This window comes from Equus quagga, chromosome 15 (assembly GCF_021613505.1).
Source record: "Equus quagga isolate Etosha38 chromosome 15, UCLA_HA_Equagga_1.0, whole genome shotgun sequence".
NCBI classification, from domain to species: domain Eukaryota; kingdom Metazoa; phylum Chordata; class Mammalia; order Perissodactyla; family Equidae; genus Equus; species Equus quagga.
This window is the reverse complement of record NC_060281.1, coordinates 44,507,106-44,522,887: the sequence shown is the minus strand read 5'-3', so window position 1 is coordinate 44,522,887 and position 15,782 is coordinate 44,507,106. Positions and strand designations below refer to the sequence as shown.

The following is a 15,782-nucleotide window of genomic DNA, read 5'->3' as shown; positions in this document are numbered from 1 at the left end:
TCAAATCATTGCCCTCAAGGAACTTATAGTCATGTGGCGGAGAGATGTCTATTAAAACAATTATGGTACTGTCAGTGCTGAATGTTATCAATCATTTGCCATAGGAACAGTACAGGTAATTTAGGACAATGACTCATTCTGAATTAGCTAGTTCAACTAGAGTATGTTAACAGTGAGTTGTTTTTAGTGCCCTGAAATATTGCTATTCCCTGCCACTGGCCTCTCCAGGGAAACCTCCTGATCATCCTGGGCTTACAGCTTGCTGAAGCCCAGTTAAGGCAGCTTTGATGGAAGTTAATCTCTTCTGTTGCTTCTGTCCTGTAGGTGGGGATTCCATGACTATGTAAATTAGCCAAGGAGACAGCCTCTGGGGAGTCTTAACTAAGTGTCTCTTGCTTGGCCATTTTTTATTGTATTCTTTTTTTTATTTGAGGAAGATTAGCTCTGAGCTAACATCTGCTGCTAATCTTACTCTTTTTTTTTTTCTGTTTTGTTTAGGACGATTGGCCATGAGCTAATATCAGTCCCCATCTTCCTCTTTTTTATATGTGGGACACCTGCTACAGCATGGCTTAATAAGCACTATGTAGGTCTGTGCCTGGGATCCGAACTGGCGAACCCTGGGCTGGTGAAGCGGAGTGCACGAACTTAACTGCTGCACTGCTAGGCTGACCCCCTTATTGTATTATTTTAAATAACAAAGTGCTTTTCTATTATCCCCTCCAAGGGATCAGCTTTTACATTAACTAAGGCCTCTTGGGAAAAGTCTTTCAAAAAGATGTAAAAACTTTAAAGTTTTGTTAGGAACCTTTTATAAGATTTAAAACAACTTTATATTCAGACTATATAGCCAATTCTAAATTCTAAATTTGGCTGGGTCTCCCACCAGAAACGAGGTTGGGATCTAATAGTATTCCAGCTCAAATTGTATTCAGGATGGAGCTAGAAATGAGCCCAAGCATGTGTTTTTCTTTAGAACTTTTATCCTTTTAATTCTGTTTTTAGTTGGAACCAGAACTGTAAATTTCCCTTATTCCTTCCTCAAAATATATCATAGATTCATGTGGTAATTTAATTTTAGTCTTTCTTGGTGAATGTGATAATTAAAGTACAATGAGATGTGCAAATTGGATGGTGAATTGAATAAATGTAACAGCTGATCAGGGCATCTCTTTTTATGTCACTTTATTAAGGTCTTCTGATGTACTTATATACTCTTGTTTCCTTTTTTTTCCCCTTTTCTTTCCTCTCTCTTTGGGCTTCTTGGGGAGGCATTAATTATGGGGCTGTGATCAGGAAATACATGATAAGGAAGAGTTGTTTAGTAAGGTTTGTTATGCAGATAAGAGTCAGGTGATAACAGTTGTCTCTGGCGTAGTTTTCTTCCTGGTACTGGAGAGGGAGACACCTGTACAAGTAGAAATTTATGCTTAGCTTTTAGCCAAAAAGTGGGGGGAGGGCTTTCTTCCTGAGTCTGCTGTTTCCTAATTGCCTTCAAGTCAAAATAATCCTTATGCAAAAATGGCATATTTGGAGGTGGCATATTCTGGTCCCCTTCAGTGAGGAAAAAAAGGTTTTAGGTGACTGATAGCATTGCACCAGATTTTATGAGGCCTATTAATCCTTTATTTGAGCCTGCAATAACTTCTTCCCTGCTAAACCCAGAGCACTAATGTTCTTTTGCAGTATTTCATTTTAAAAATCCTAATATTAAGGTATGTTTTATACTGTATACTATATATTAGTATAGTACTACATGTGTATGGTTTATATACAGTTGTATGCATTTATGTATTTGAGATACATCTCTCTCTCTTTTTTTAGCTGGTGAGTGCCTTGATAAAAAGTCTGGTGGGGGGCTGGCCCCGTGGCCGAGTGGTTAAGTTCGCGCACTCTGCTGCAGGCGGCCCAGTGTTTTGTCGGTTCGAATCCTGGGCGCGGACATGGCACTGCTCGTCAGACCACGCTGAGGCAGCGTCCCACATGCCACAACTAGAAGAATGCACAACTATGTACCGGGGGGCTTTGGGGAGAAAAAGGAAAAAATAAAAAAATCTTAAAAAAAAAAAAATACAAATTAAAAAAAAAAAAAAAGTCTGGTGGCCACTGGTCTGTAAACTTATTTGCATTTATTAATGTACTAAGCTTGTACTAAGTTCATTTGTATTTCTGTTCACTGTGCATACTTAAGAGTTTTTTGGTTGTTTTCAACTTCATGTGTATTCCTTGAATCACAAATTCCTCTTGATACCCAACAGGCTTCTAAGCGTATATTGTACGCATAATAGGCAGAAAATATTTCATGAATGAATTTGTGAAAATCATATATAAAATGAAGTTGTTGATGGTCATCATTTATTCCAGAAATTTTTATAGATTCATTGCATAGCAGTTGGAAATGGTGGTGGTACATTGGGTAGACAAGTTAGAAATGACATGTTGAGAAATAATAGTTGACACAAAGAGAGAATCAATATATATGGCTTACTGAGATTATTTATTATGGGACCACACAGTCTTATGGATCTGGGTAACTGCTGGTTTAGGACATCATTATATCGAAGCAAAGGGCAGTGATGGATGACTGCCAGTACTCTCTTTACTTTGACCTTGGGCATGCAATTTAATCTTTCTGATCCTCATTTTCCTCCTTTGTAAAATAAAATGACAAGGCTGGAAAGTTTTGGAGGTCTCTTACAGATGTGAAATTCCATATCTACAGTGATCATCTGGGGCAATCAACTGCAGGTTAATTGGATTCTCTCTTTTGTGTAATAAGAAATGTAAGCATGCCATGTGTTTTAGAAACATTTCCTTTAGAATAGTTACATGCTTTGTGACCAAACATGATTTGGGATGTGGGCCAGTGTAGGGGATAAAGCTTTGGGAGGTGAAAGAAGGTAATTTGGATGACTAAGTGGAAGCAATCTGGAGGTAGAGTTTAATAATAAGAAAAAGTTTAAGTATCTGGACGAAAGCAGGTGTTCAGTGATTAAACAGGAAATTTTGAAGTAATGAACTCCCTGCCTCTGAGGAAGTGAAGCAACAGCCACATGACCACTTACGAGCATATTGTAGAAAATATCAACCATTTGGGTAAAATGTGTTCCATGGGGCAACGTTCCTATCCAGGAGGAGCTCTACTGATGTTGGGGAGCTCTTTGGGGTTACCTAAAGCAAGTTAAGGAAGTATGTAGGGAGGAATCTGGCATATACTTCCTCCTAGATTGATCTTAATCCTAGGATAAGGCCTTCCAAGGAGCTGTTGGGATGCCTTACCACAGCTGCTGGGGAATTCTTTCCCTTGCCCTGTTGTGGTGTCATGCTTTTAAGAATAGTGTTGAGTGTCTTTTTTATTTTCTCAATTCCTTATCCAACAGAGGTAGTTGTAATTTACAGTTTACAATTTGGAATATTTTCTTTCAGAATTTATTCTATGCATATGTCTTCTTTATAAAAATAGGACACAGTTGACATCTTATTCTATAACTTGGTGTTTTCTCATCACCATGTATTGTGGACATCTCTCCATGTCAGCACTTGTAGATCTCCATAATTCTGTTAAATAATGGTGAACATTTATAAAGACCTTATAAAAGTGCTTTTTATTTATTAACACATTTCACTGTCATAACAGCTTCATGAGGTAGGAACTTCTATTACAAGGAAAGAAATTAAAGCTCAGAGAGTTTAAGTAATTCAACTATGTAAGTAGCAGAGCCAGTATTAGAACCAGGCGGTCTGGCTCCAGAGTCTGTGCTCTTAATCACTTCACTACTGTTTCTCTAAGGACTGTGGTCTTCCTGTACGTGCCGGTGCCATTAGCTGCTCCTTCACGGTTGGACTTCTCGTGCCCGCCCCCACTTTGCTGCTACAATGTAGCAGGCTCTGCCGTAAGTCTAGTGATAGCTCTGTGAGCCAAAACACACCACAGCCCGAGTCCTTGGGCAGGTCACGCTGTGGGGGCGGGGGTTAGATGGGGGACAGACTGTTCAAAAATGGAGAAGATTATATAGCGTATGAGAGGATGAGACGTAGTCCGAAGAAGTAAAGCAGCACAGGGAATGCCGCTGCTGCTGTGCGATGGCACAGTTTGCAACAGGGTGAGAAGGTGACACGTGAGCAAAGACCTGGCGATGAAAGGAAGTGCGCCCATGTGGACATTTGGGCAAAGAATGTATCAGCAGAGGAGACAGCAGGTGCAAATGCCTCGTGTGAGTGCATGCCTGCGGTTTTCTGGGAACGCTTAGAAGACCTATGGAGCTGGAACAGAGTGAGTTAGTGGGAGTACAGGGTAGTAGCAGGAGGTGAGGATAAGGAGGGAAGAAGGGAGGCATGCCAGGTAGTATAGAGCCTTGTAGGCCATCTCTAAACACTTTGACTTTTAATCTTTGTCAGAGAATGAGCCATGAGAAGATTTTGAGGAGAGGGATGCTGTGTTCTGGTTTATACTTTGAAAAGATCACTCTGACTGCTGTGTTGAGACTAAAATACAAGGGTGGAAGGAAGCAGGGGAGAAATGTTAGTGGCTTAGCCCAGGGTGGGAGCAGTGGAGGTGGTGAAATGTGGTTGGAACCTGGACGAATTTCCAAGGTACAGTCAGCAGGATTTACTGATGGGTTGAGTATGAGAGAACAAGACATATTAAGAATAACTCCAAGATTTTTGGAAAGAACAACTGGAAGGATGGACTTGCTATTGATTGATTTACCATTAACTTGTACATGTGTCTTGATGCTCAATTTCTGAATCAAAGAACAAACCTATGGCTTTCCTTACTTCTGATACAACTTTTAAGCTACTAGCTTTAGAAACCAGAAAGTATGTATGCTTAATTATCTTGGAGGATTAGGGTTTCAGTTTTAGAGAAATGGAAACATATGTCATAGAGGCAAGCTGGCTTTCCAGGTGACAACTAGGTCTTGTTAGTATCTTTCAGGGTATGATCCTTAGTTTTGCAGGTTTCAAAACTTAATTTTGTAGATTACCTACAGTTAGATGGGCCCAGTGACTGACGACATAATAACCAGTCTCACCAATTCAATTTCTCAGGGAGGCGCATCTGACCGTGGTCAACAGCGGCCAGCCTCACAGAATTACAAGGATTTCCCTCCACCCTCACAGCTCCCTAATCTGGAGAAATACTGATTTCCTGACTTCCAGGGAGAGTGACTTTTAGCTGTCAGCCTGGCAGGATTCAGAGCAGCCTCTTCTTATGATCCTAAGGAATCATTCCCATCCTCTGCACTTGATTCCCTTTGGACACGTGAGGCTGGTTAGGCCTACTTGGTGCTTTCTGACTATTTCTTATCCTCCATCCACCATGCAAGCACCAGTCAGCCACGTTCTGATTTCCACAGGAGGTGCTTCCTTCTACTTCTTCCATTCCTCCTGTCTGTGGTCTTGCCCTCCTCCCCCATCATGTTTCCCCGGTAGCTTCTTTTTAAAACTTTTTTACTCTTCTCATTGAAATTCCCTATTCTATAATGAACCAACTTTCCTTAAATCTTTAACCTCGTAACAGAAATCTATGTCCTTGTCAATTATACCTCAGTGAAGCTAGAAAAAAAAGTCTGTGTCCTATTCTCACTTTTTTTTTCTTAAAGTCACAGAATTTTTTCTTCAGACAAGTCTTTCACAGACCCTTGATACATGAAGCAGATGAAAGCATAGTAACAGGTTGCAGTGGAGGAGGACGAGGAGGACTCTGCTCCCCCTTGCTCAGTCTCCCCTTTGTCCCTGACCTGGACCCTCAGGGACCTCATTTGGAGTCTGGGTTATCTACAGCCCTGCTTTCAGAGAGAGCTTCATGAAAACCGGGTACCTTCAAGTCTCTTAACAGGGGTGCATGCTGGTTCTCCCACAGGGCTGCTCGCAGCTCTCCTTGCTACCTTCAGGTCTCTGTTTTTCCCGTTTGTGCAAAAAAACTCGGGTTCTAAAGCCCATTCCTTCCTTTTCTCACTAGACTGAGCCATTTGAGATCGGTGATTCTCTTTTTATCCTTATTTTTCCTCATGTCTGACATGAGGTGAGTGAATAAATGATAGAATGAAAAAACAAAATGCTGAATTATTGACTTTTTAATAAACAAAAGTTCTTATAGGTGAACCCAGGAACTTGTATTGGCTGTAAGCACAATAAAAGAAACTACTGAACCTGGAATCAAGTGGGAATTTGTTGACTGGGTCTATATGGCCGGTTCATCAGGGCCTGGTAGTTTGTAGTACCTAGATACACTTTGAAGAAATGGTTACTGTGTCTAAGGGGATTAACTATTTTGATCATCTGCCTCAGGTGCCTACTGTGCTTGCCACTGTTAGAAATGTTGAGAAAGTTTTACCCTTTGGACTCCTTTTTTCTAGGTGCAAATGAAGACTACTCCACCTCGCAATAACTTTCTTCTCCCGGGGCATAAAGAGTGCAATTATGTTTTATTTATTCATTTGGTTAAAATAATATTGAGTTTTGTGATGCTGAGATTATACCCTAGTTACTTTGGATTTGAATGGCTGCAGACGTCTTCAGTTACACATTTGAATACATATTTGGATTATTTTTTCAGATTGATAATTCCCTTCAAGTCTTAGAGTAACTTTATCTTCAACTTTTGGCAGCTCCCAGCCTAACTCTCTAAGTTCTGACAATAGTTGCGTCGATAGACTATTGCATTGCTGCAGACTATTTCTTCCTTGAGTGGTTGTTCCAAAATTTAGGAAAGGCATCATGGTTATTAAAGTATTTCACAAGCATCGATCTTTTGTTGTTTTCTCTTACATTGTTTGCTGAGATGTTTTTATTTGTTTCACGTGGCTACATGCCCCCATGTAAATACTTAAAATAGATGTTCTCTCACTTGACTATTTGAATGCAGAGAATCCTCACATGCATAGTTAAGAGCCTGCTTGCTTTGTACAGAAACGGGTTGATTTCACTCTCTTTCCAGTGCTGTTGTGAGGAAGAGTTTTTATGAGTGTGTCAGTATGCATTAGAAATCAAAAAAAAAAAGATTCATTTAAGAAACACTTTTTCATGAAAGAAAATTTTGGTTGAAGACTGACATTATGAATATTTTTATATAGATTAAACATCAATTTGCAGGGGAAATATAAGAAATAAGAGAAATGAAAGAAGCGACATTTCCTGCTTGTTGAGAACTGTGCTTTTCTTGGTACAACCATATTAGACTATTATTCTGTTCACAAGACTCAGGGAAACAAGAACTATCAAATACTGTGTTTATACTTTAAAGACATTCGATGTATTATAATCTCTGTAAACTTCTGTGTTGTTTTAATCAAGAAATGTTTGTTCCACTGTTATTACATAGTCAAACTCATTTGATTTATGTTCTGAAATATAGTATTTGAGAAACCAGGAGATCTTGGATGCTCATCCTGGCTCCAGCACTAACTCAGAGTGTGGAACTTGGGGCCTCAATCATTACATCTTCTTGAATCTCAATTTTCTCATCTGTGAAATAAGGAAGATGATATTATGTCATCTGCATATATTTTCTATGATTTTGTGAATTTTAAGATTCTGTGCAATGTATTTCTTGCATTTGGTGCTTGGCAGAAAAGAGGGAAAGATTTCTTTATGTATTCTGTATTACTCAAGTTAATGCTTTAGACAAGGATACGTCTCTATTTTGATTTAGAAATATGTTTCAAGAAGATATGAATGATGATATTGAATTAACTTTACATTCAATTTTCATTTTAATTAGCATTTCAAGGCTATCTAAAATGAAGACATAGAAATTCATACTATTTTAAAGTTTCTAAGGTACTATCCTATGAACATTCGTATTTTGAAGGATAAAAGCTTTTTGAAATATAACTCTACTGGGTATGTTTCTAAAGAAATTTTTTTAGGCTTTTATTAATCTGAACAAAACTCACTAAACAAAAAGAATAGGATGTAAGAAGGGAAGGTTTAGAACAAAAATACTCTGAGAAATTGCATTAAAACTTGTCCTACTTTATTTGATCACATGTGAAGTGTGGCATTAATATTCCATAACTGGGCTATGGTTTTTGGCTTAGATTATAGTTTTGGTCTACCCTAGCATTTTAAAACCAAATTCAATAAAAGCCTGAAATAATGTTTTAAATAAATTACTTGATTAAACATCTCTGTTTTGAACTTTTCCTCTTAATTCTCTGGTGTTCTGCTTACTCCCTTAAAATCAGCCGTGGACTCTTTCACGACCTGACCCAGTGTTTATAATGTCACCAGAACGTTTTCCCTGGGTTGGTATACATATTGGCTGTACTGTTTTCAGATTTGTTGCATAACTAACTACATAATGGTTAATTTGATGAAGTACCATGTAAGTGCTAACCATGATTATTATTGTTGTTATGATATTGTTTTTGGTGATGATTTTACTTCTTTTTTGTTTTCCACACTATTATTTTTATCCTGTGGAAATTTTTCTATTCATTTGGATTCTCGCCACACCCTTTGGGACTGCTGTATTCACTGTCATCAGCTGTCACTTTGGAGTACATTTCCAAAGTCTACTCCCCGCTTCATTCCCAGCTGGCTGACTTGAATTTCCGGAGACTTCAAGGGCATTCAGGGAACTTCAGATTTAGTGTGTCCTATGTGAATTTGTTACTGTCTATTCCAATACTCAGCCAGGTTCTCTTTTTGACCAAATCTGACTTGCTCCCTATTTTTGTAAATGAAGCTTTATTGGAAAACACACACACACACATGCACACACACACACACACGTTTGTTTAAGTAGTGTATATACTTGCTTTTGCGCTAAGGTGGCCGGGTTACGTAGCTGCAGCAGAGACTTGTGAGGAGCAAAGCTAAAGTATTTACCGTCTAGCCCTTTAGAGTAGGTGTTTGTTGATCTCTCTTAGGCTCAAAACCTTGGCATCACCTTTGATTCCTCCTTGGGATTTTCCTCAAGTATAGTCTAGCAAGAGAACCAATCTTCTTTTCTTTAAATTTCTTTCTTTTGGGGCTGGCCTGGTGGTGCAGCAGTTAAGTGCGCACGTTCCGCTTCTCGGTGGCCCAGGGTTCGCCGGTTCGGATCCCGGGTGCGGACATGGTACCGCTTGGCAAAAGCCATGCTGTGGCAGGCATCCCATGTATAAAATAGAGGAAGATGGCATGGATGTTACCTCAGGGCCAGTCTTCCTCAGCAAAAGGAAGAAGATTGGCAGTAGTTAGCTCAGGGCTGATCTTTCTCAAAAAAAAAAAAAAATTTCTTTCTCTTTTTGCATCTTCCACATGCATTCAGGTCCTCACATCCTTTTGCCTAGGGTGTTTTAAGTTAATTTCCTACCTCTTGGTTTCTTTTCCCCCTTGTACTTCATTTTACGCCTTACCATCAGTGTCACGTTCTCAAAGTTTAGCTCCACTCTATGTCTACTCTGCCACCGAAACTTAAGAGGTTTCCCCATTGCCCACTAAATTAGAGGCTCTCCACCTTCTTTCTTAAGGCTCCTTCCACAATATAAGCCCTATTAGTCTCCCTTAGACAGAAATTCTCTCGATAATGAAATACCTTCCTCCTACTTTCTACCTTCTTGTCTTTGTCCATACTGTAACAACTGCCTGGAGCTTTCTCTGCCTCGATTTCCACCCTCTTCTGCTACTGTCTGCCCTTAAAATCCTCCCACACTTCATGAAGCTTTTTTTGTCTGCGTATTCCTTTTCCCTCTGTATGTTGCCTGTGCAGCTTTCTGTCACTAAGGGCGTTTTACTTGATGCTGTGTTAATGTTGTTTGACATCCCATCCATGATAAACCATAAGCTTGTTGAGTGCAAGGCACATGTCTTCCTCTTTACTGTGTTCCCTTAAACACTCCCCATCGTGTCTTAGATGTGCCTAATAATTAGGTAATTGAATCGCATTGTAGGAAGCAGGCTTTTTAATTTGGTTTTAATTATTGGTGACCTCACAGACTCTCTTGGATGTTTGGCAGTGATTCTAGGTGTTATAGCTAAAGTTCTTGAGGGAACCAGATGTTTCTTCCTTGTATAGATCGTTAATGTAAATGGAAAGATCTTTTTCGTTTGATAAGGTATTTCACATTTACTACAAGAAAACTGTTTCTGTGCAATGATGTGCTTGGTACTGATAAAAAGGAAAACCAGGCGGCAGAGGGAGGCAGTAATTCTCTTGGATATGTTAAGCAATCCACCAAAGTCAGATTTTTTTTGATTCTTGTTAAAACTTGTTAACAAGTCTTTTCAGGATTCCAAGTGGAAAAATTATGCCAAAGTACTCTAAGTTATTGAAATGAAACACTTGCAGGTGCTGTTAAAGTAGTATTTTATTCTCTGCCTATTTGTTCATTTAATCATTCTCTGCACACTTCCCAGAGGTTTTGATGTGGCTGTAGATCACAAATAGCTAGTTCTGTTAATCCCCCCCCCCTTTTTTTTTTTGGCTTCTTGTTCTGAATTTGTACTCCAGAAAAAGTTGACGAAAACAAAAAATTGTGTCAGGTGTAGAGACTTTCACTTCATGGTGGTATAGTCTAAGAGTTGCATGTCCACAAGCTGGGCTGCTGATACCCTGAGCTCCCTCATTTGATTTCAGAAACCTAGAGATTGCCAGGGGACCAGAAACACAGTTTGGTGTATAAAACACAGTTCCTGAGCATTCAGGAAAAAAAGTAAACAAAGCATCACAATATCCCAAAACCCACATACTTGGAAAAGAATTGAAGACTTGAAAATTTAATTTTAAAATGGGCAAAGGATAAATAGTTTCTAGGAAAAGATATCAGCTTTGCTCAGTTTACCACTGTCTTCTAGTACACAGTCTGTGTTTGCTGTATACATGGGTGCCCGGATGAGTGAGTGAGACTCATAAAAGAAAGCCCAACTCCCTCGTAAGTAAAGAAATGCTTAATGAATAGCCAGATGTATTTGAATGAGCATTTCTACTTCTTAGAATTTATGCTGGGGAAATAGACAACTTTGCATAAATTTCACGTCTAGGTTTCCATAATCCAGAAATACTTTTTCAGATATTCAAATATAACTGTCTATCCATCCATCCACATAGATGTGTACATATATATGTTTATGTATGCACACATATATGCATGTTCACTGTAAAACTATTTGTAATAGTGAAAAATTGGCAATAACATAAATGCTTGTCAGAACAAGAATAGTTAAGCTATAGCATACTCACATTGTGATGTTTAAAAAGGATGAGGTTGATCTTTAGGTAAAGACATGAAAGAAAAGATATAAGATGTATTGGATGGAAGTTGTAAAACAAAACGTAGTTTCACCTTTGCGTATGAATAGTGGACACAGGTCTATTTACATGTTACACTTGCATGTGTGAGGGCTGGTCTGGAAGTAAGCATAGGCGGTCTATAACTGTCGACAGTCTCTGGGGAGCAGAACTGGGGAGATATGTGAATTCTCAGGATAGCGGATATTAGACCGTCTATTTCTCACTTTTCTGTTCGATATTTTTATAAAGCATATTTTATTTTTATACTGGACAAAAGACTAGGAATTAATTTTCATTAATGCTTAAAAATAAATAACTTATTTGAATGGCCAACTTGTCTATCTGGAAAACATGGTTTTCAAGAATGATTTATATCCTTGAGAGTTTTGTATAAGTAATTTTTTTTTGTTTTATAATGAGACACAAATGAAAAACATCAGATTGGACTGCTCTTGTGTTCTTTAATGGTATGATAAATACACATGTAGTTCAGAGGTCTTATTATAATATGTTTTCTTTAAGCAGTTGTAAGAAAATCCAGTTTCATGCTAGATGTGCTTGTTATTATTTGGAGAACTTACATGCACTAACATCAGTGTCCAAGGGTGCACTTGTGAGCAAAAGAATTCACACTGTTTTCTCTTCAATCTTTTAGAAAAGCTCAAGAGGAAAATAAGAAAATAGTGCTAGCTGGATGCGTTCCTCAAGCCCAGCCTCGTCAAGACTACCTTAAAGGACTGAGTATCATAGGGGTAAGCTTGTACTTGCTGGGAAAAAAGAAAACCTTACATTGTTAAGACATGTAATAGCTCCATATTTTATTTTATTATTTACAAGCAGTGTTACACTTACAGCTGTCCTCAACATACTTCCCTATTGCCACTGAAACTTTGGCACGTCTTTGTAACTTTTTCAACCTAGCACCAAAACGTGTTCTAGGTTCTCTCATTTTTTTAAAAAAAAATACACAATAAGAAACCATAGTATGGGATTTAAGTTCCTTAATAATAACATGGTCTTTGCCCATCCAGCACCATATTTTGTGATATCATAGTACATAGAAGCCTTTTTTGGAATGCCCCCCTTCTCTTATACCCATCCCCCAGCTCTTGGCTCCAACATGACCCATTGTGTAAAGCCTTCTCCGACTGCTCTGTGCAGTCCTCAGTAATCTTGTCCCTGGGTTCCCTTTGCTTACTGTGCAGTCACCCGTCATTTGCTTTCCCAGCATTTCAGAGTTGTGATTTTGGGGTTAACTTAATGATTTTTTGAGTAAAGGCCACCTCTCTATTTAAATTATTAGCTTAACAATGACAACTTTTCAGTTTTTTTAAAAACTGTCACCGTGTTTCTCCAGCCTTTTCCACAATGCCTGACATAAACTGGCACTACTAATGTTTGGTGACTGACTGAATGAAGGAATCTTCCTATTGTATTTTTGTTGTTGGTATGCATTTTTCTCTGTGGGGCAGTAGGGTCTGTGAAGTTAGGGGAGTACTGTCTACTGTCTCTCTTATTCTTTGTGGCCATCACTGTTCACAAAATGCCCAAAGGTAGTTGGCATTCAGTCCGTGTTTGTTGACCAAATGGTGATGCTTCATCCTTCCTGCCATTCTTTTAATGCTGTATTCAGTATACTCAGTAACGATCTTTTTTAAAAGAGGCTGTATTAATTTGTTTAAAAAATATATAAATATTTTATGTTCATAGAAAAACTTATATGAATAATTGGCACCTGGATTGAGATTGGTTGGATTTTTCCTTATTTGAGGTACTACTGACAGGTTCTTATACTGTCTACTCAGTGTGATGAACTTTTCTGCTGTGAAGTCCTTGCCCCACTAGCAAATTTAATAATCTTTGAACAAACATTCTCGTGTTAAACAAACAGAACCTGAATGTTTGGGAACTTTATTTTGTTTTCCCCATTTTTCTGTTTACATTTTGATTTGTCTTGGTTTAAGGAGTGAAATGAATATGGACTCCTGAGTTATCTTTTCATGTCAGACTTTCTTTCTGCATAAACATAATCCTGCTGTGTTAGGGAAATAGGAAACTTGTTAGAATTCTGTTTTAGAGATGGAATGTGGTACAACCTTGGGATTCATCTTTGATTTCATCTTGAAGAATTAAGTTACTGGAATAGTAGAATTTCCTTAGTATGGCCAAAGCCCCTCCTCTGAGTACCTCATGGTACTGTCTTCCTGAACTCCACTGTGTGCAGGGACGAGCTTCATGTGTCAGGATGTCAGGGAGGTTCTCAAGATGGCATAAGGGGGACGCCCAGTGCTGTAAGGTGGGATGATTTTCAGGGATGATAAAAACCCATGGATATGGCAAATAAACATTTTTTTCCCCATTTTGTTCTGTCTCATTTTATTGCCATTAAAATTCTTTAGATTTGCTTTATTTTGCTCCCTTATAATTGGATAAATAACTTAAGAACACATGTTTTAAAAAGTGAATAGAATGAAAATTCATAATTCCATCACCCTAATAATTATAACTTTGCTTATCCCCTTCAGACTTTTAACTGTTGCATATTTTACTTAATTGTAATCTCCAAACAATTTTGTGTCCTTCTTTTTCCATGATCTTTTATTCCATGACTTTTTGAACCATTTTAAATCCGGCATTAATATTCTATTTGAAGGATATACTATAATTTACCTAACTATTCTTAAATGTTGGATATAAATATTTTGTTTTAGGAAATATCTGTATAATACATTAATGCCCACAGAGGGCTTTTTATTTTAATGTAAGATCAGTATATTGTGAAAAGTTTCAAAAAGTAGAATCACACTATCAGTAACAATGTTTGAGCTGTAATTTGATTATATTGTCAGCATTGAGTATTATTATTAAACTATAGGATGATTCTTTGTCAACATCATTTTATAGAGCCTTTTTTTCTGTGGTAGCTATATGACATTTATCATAACTGACTCCTTCTATATTTGAAAGTATATCTGGGGGCTGGCCCGGTGGCGCAGCGTTAAGTGCTCACGTTCCACATCTCAGCGGCCCGGGGTTCTCCGGTTCGGATCCCGGGTGCGGACATGGCACCGCTTTTCACGCGGTGCTGTGATAGGCGTCTCACATATAAAGTAGAGGAAGATGGGCACGATGTTAGCTCAGGGCCACGCTTCCTCAGCAAAAAGAGGAAGACTGGCAGTAGTTAGCTCAGGGCTAATCTTCCTCAAAAAAAAGAAAAAAAAAAAAGTGTGTCTGCAGAACCTAAAATTTTAAAGAAATTGGAGTAGGAAACCAAAATCATCTGTAATTGGTGTTTGGGAGACCTATTTCTGAATAGAATTATTAGAATTGCCACAGAATCAGAAACCTTCGAAAATATAGTGAGTTACAGTGAAATAAAGAAGTGAATTTATATTGGTTTATAACAAAGAAAAGAACAATTCTGAAGTGTAAAAAATATAGGAAGATGTTTGAATTCAGTGACTTGGGAAACTATTCTTAGGAGAATGTTTGAAATTGTAGTGCACAATTGATTTACAGACTGAGGGAAACTGCTATTCCCTTACAGAATACCCCTTAGAGAATTTCTGTGGTGGAGGGCGTTAATCGAGGTGGAAGAAGAACAGTTGTCCCTGTGTCCTGTGCTTTTACCGCCTGCTAGGATTTGTCTGTGTCACCCCACAATACAGGGAGGATGTGTCAATTCTACTGACCAAGTGATTAAAATGAAAAGCTGCCTTTAGGTGGGGATTAGTGGGTGAGCGAGCTACTTCCTGCACATCTGAGTTAGAAAAATGCACTATCCCATGTTTGCAAGTCCTCATGGAGTACGTGGGGTGACATTGAGAAGGATCGTACTACCATCGTAACGTGTTAATTTCCATCAATATCAGCCTTCAGAAATGGGGCATTTAATTTGCTTTCGTAATCAGAGAGAGCAGTGTGGTGAAGGCACACAGTAATTGATGATTTGACCCCTGGGCCTTTTATCTTCATCTGTCTTACTGTCTTCTGAAACTATCTAGTTGTGATTAATATTATTTGTGTGGTGATGCACAGAAATAAAATAATAGAATATAAAAACCAGAATTAAAACCTTTCCACCTCTGGGTCCAGGGAGCTGGCTTTGGTGGCAGTAAGCTCTAACTTTTCTCATCCTGGAACGCAAAGCTGTCTAAATTTTTTTGCATTAGGAGAGGAGAGAGAACACATTTGAAAACCTAAGTGTCTTGGATAAAAAGATCTCTTTTTAACCAAAACTTTTTTCCTAGCATGATTAAGTGAAATTTATATTTTACATCTAGAATGTATGTATTTATAGGTAACCAGTACAGAATCAAAATCTGTTTTATTTTTTCGAGGTCTTGAAACATTTTACCTTACAGTGAAAAGTTTCATTTCTCTCTTTTTTTTTAGTCACTGCTATTATTTATTAACATTGATCACTCTGCGTCTAGCTGTAGGTAGTTCCAAGATCTTGTGACTATACCTATTGAATGCTACTTTCCTTCTCTTTAGCTCATTTGTTGGCAGGAAAGTTTCTTTTAGTCATCTAGAAAGCAAGATGTTCTCTGTCAAA

The 15,782-nt window shown here is 38.3% G+C and overlaps 1 protein-coding gene across 10 annotated transcripts in view; it reads left to right on the top strand.

Annotated features, from left to right (window-relative positions):
- Positions 1 to 15,782, top strand: part of CDKAL1 (CDK5 regulatory subunit associated protein 1 like 1) — a 611,046-nt gene that overhangs the window by 143,745 nt on the left and 451,519 nt on the right. For all 10 annotated transcript variants that reach the window (XM_046640830.1, XM_046640826.1, XM_046640831.1 and 7 more), the window contains exon 6: positions 11,880 to 11,976. In XM_046640830.1, the coding sequence (XP_046496786.1) occupies positions 11,880 to 11,976 (97 nt within the window). The remainder of the gene's footprint in view (positions 1 to 11,879; positions 11,977 to 15,782) is intronic.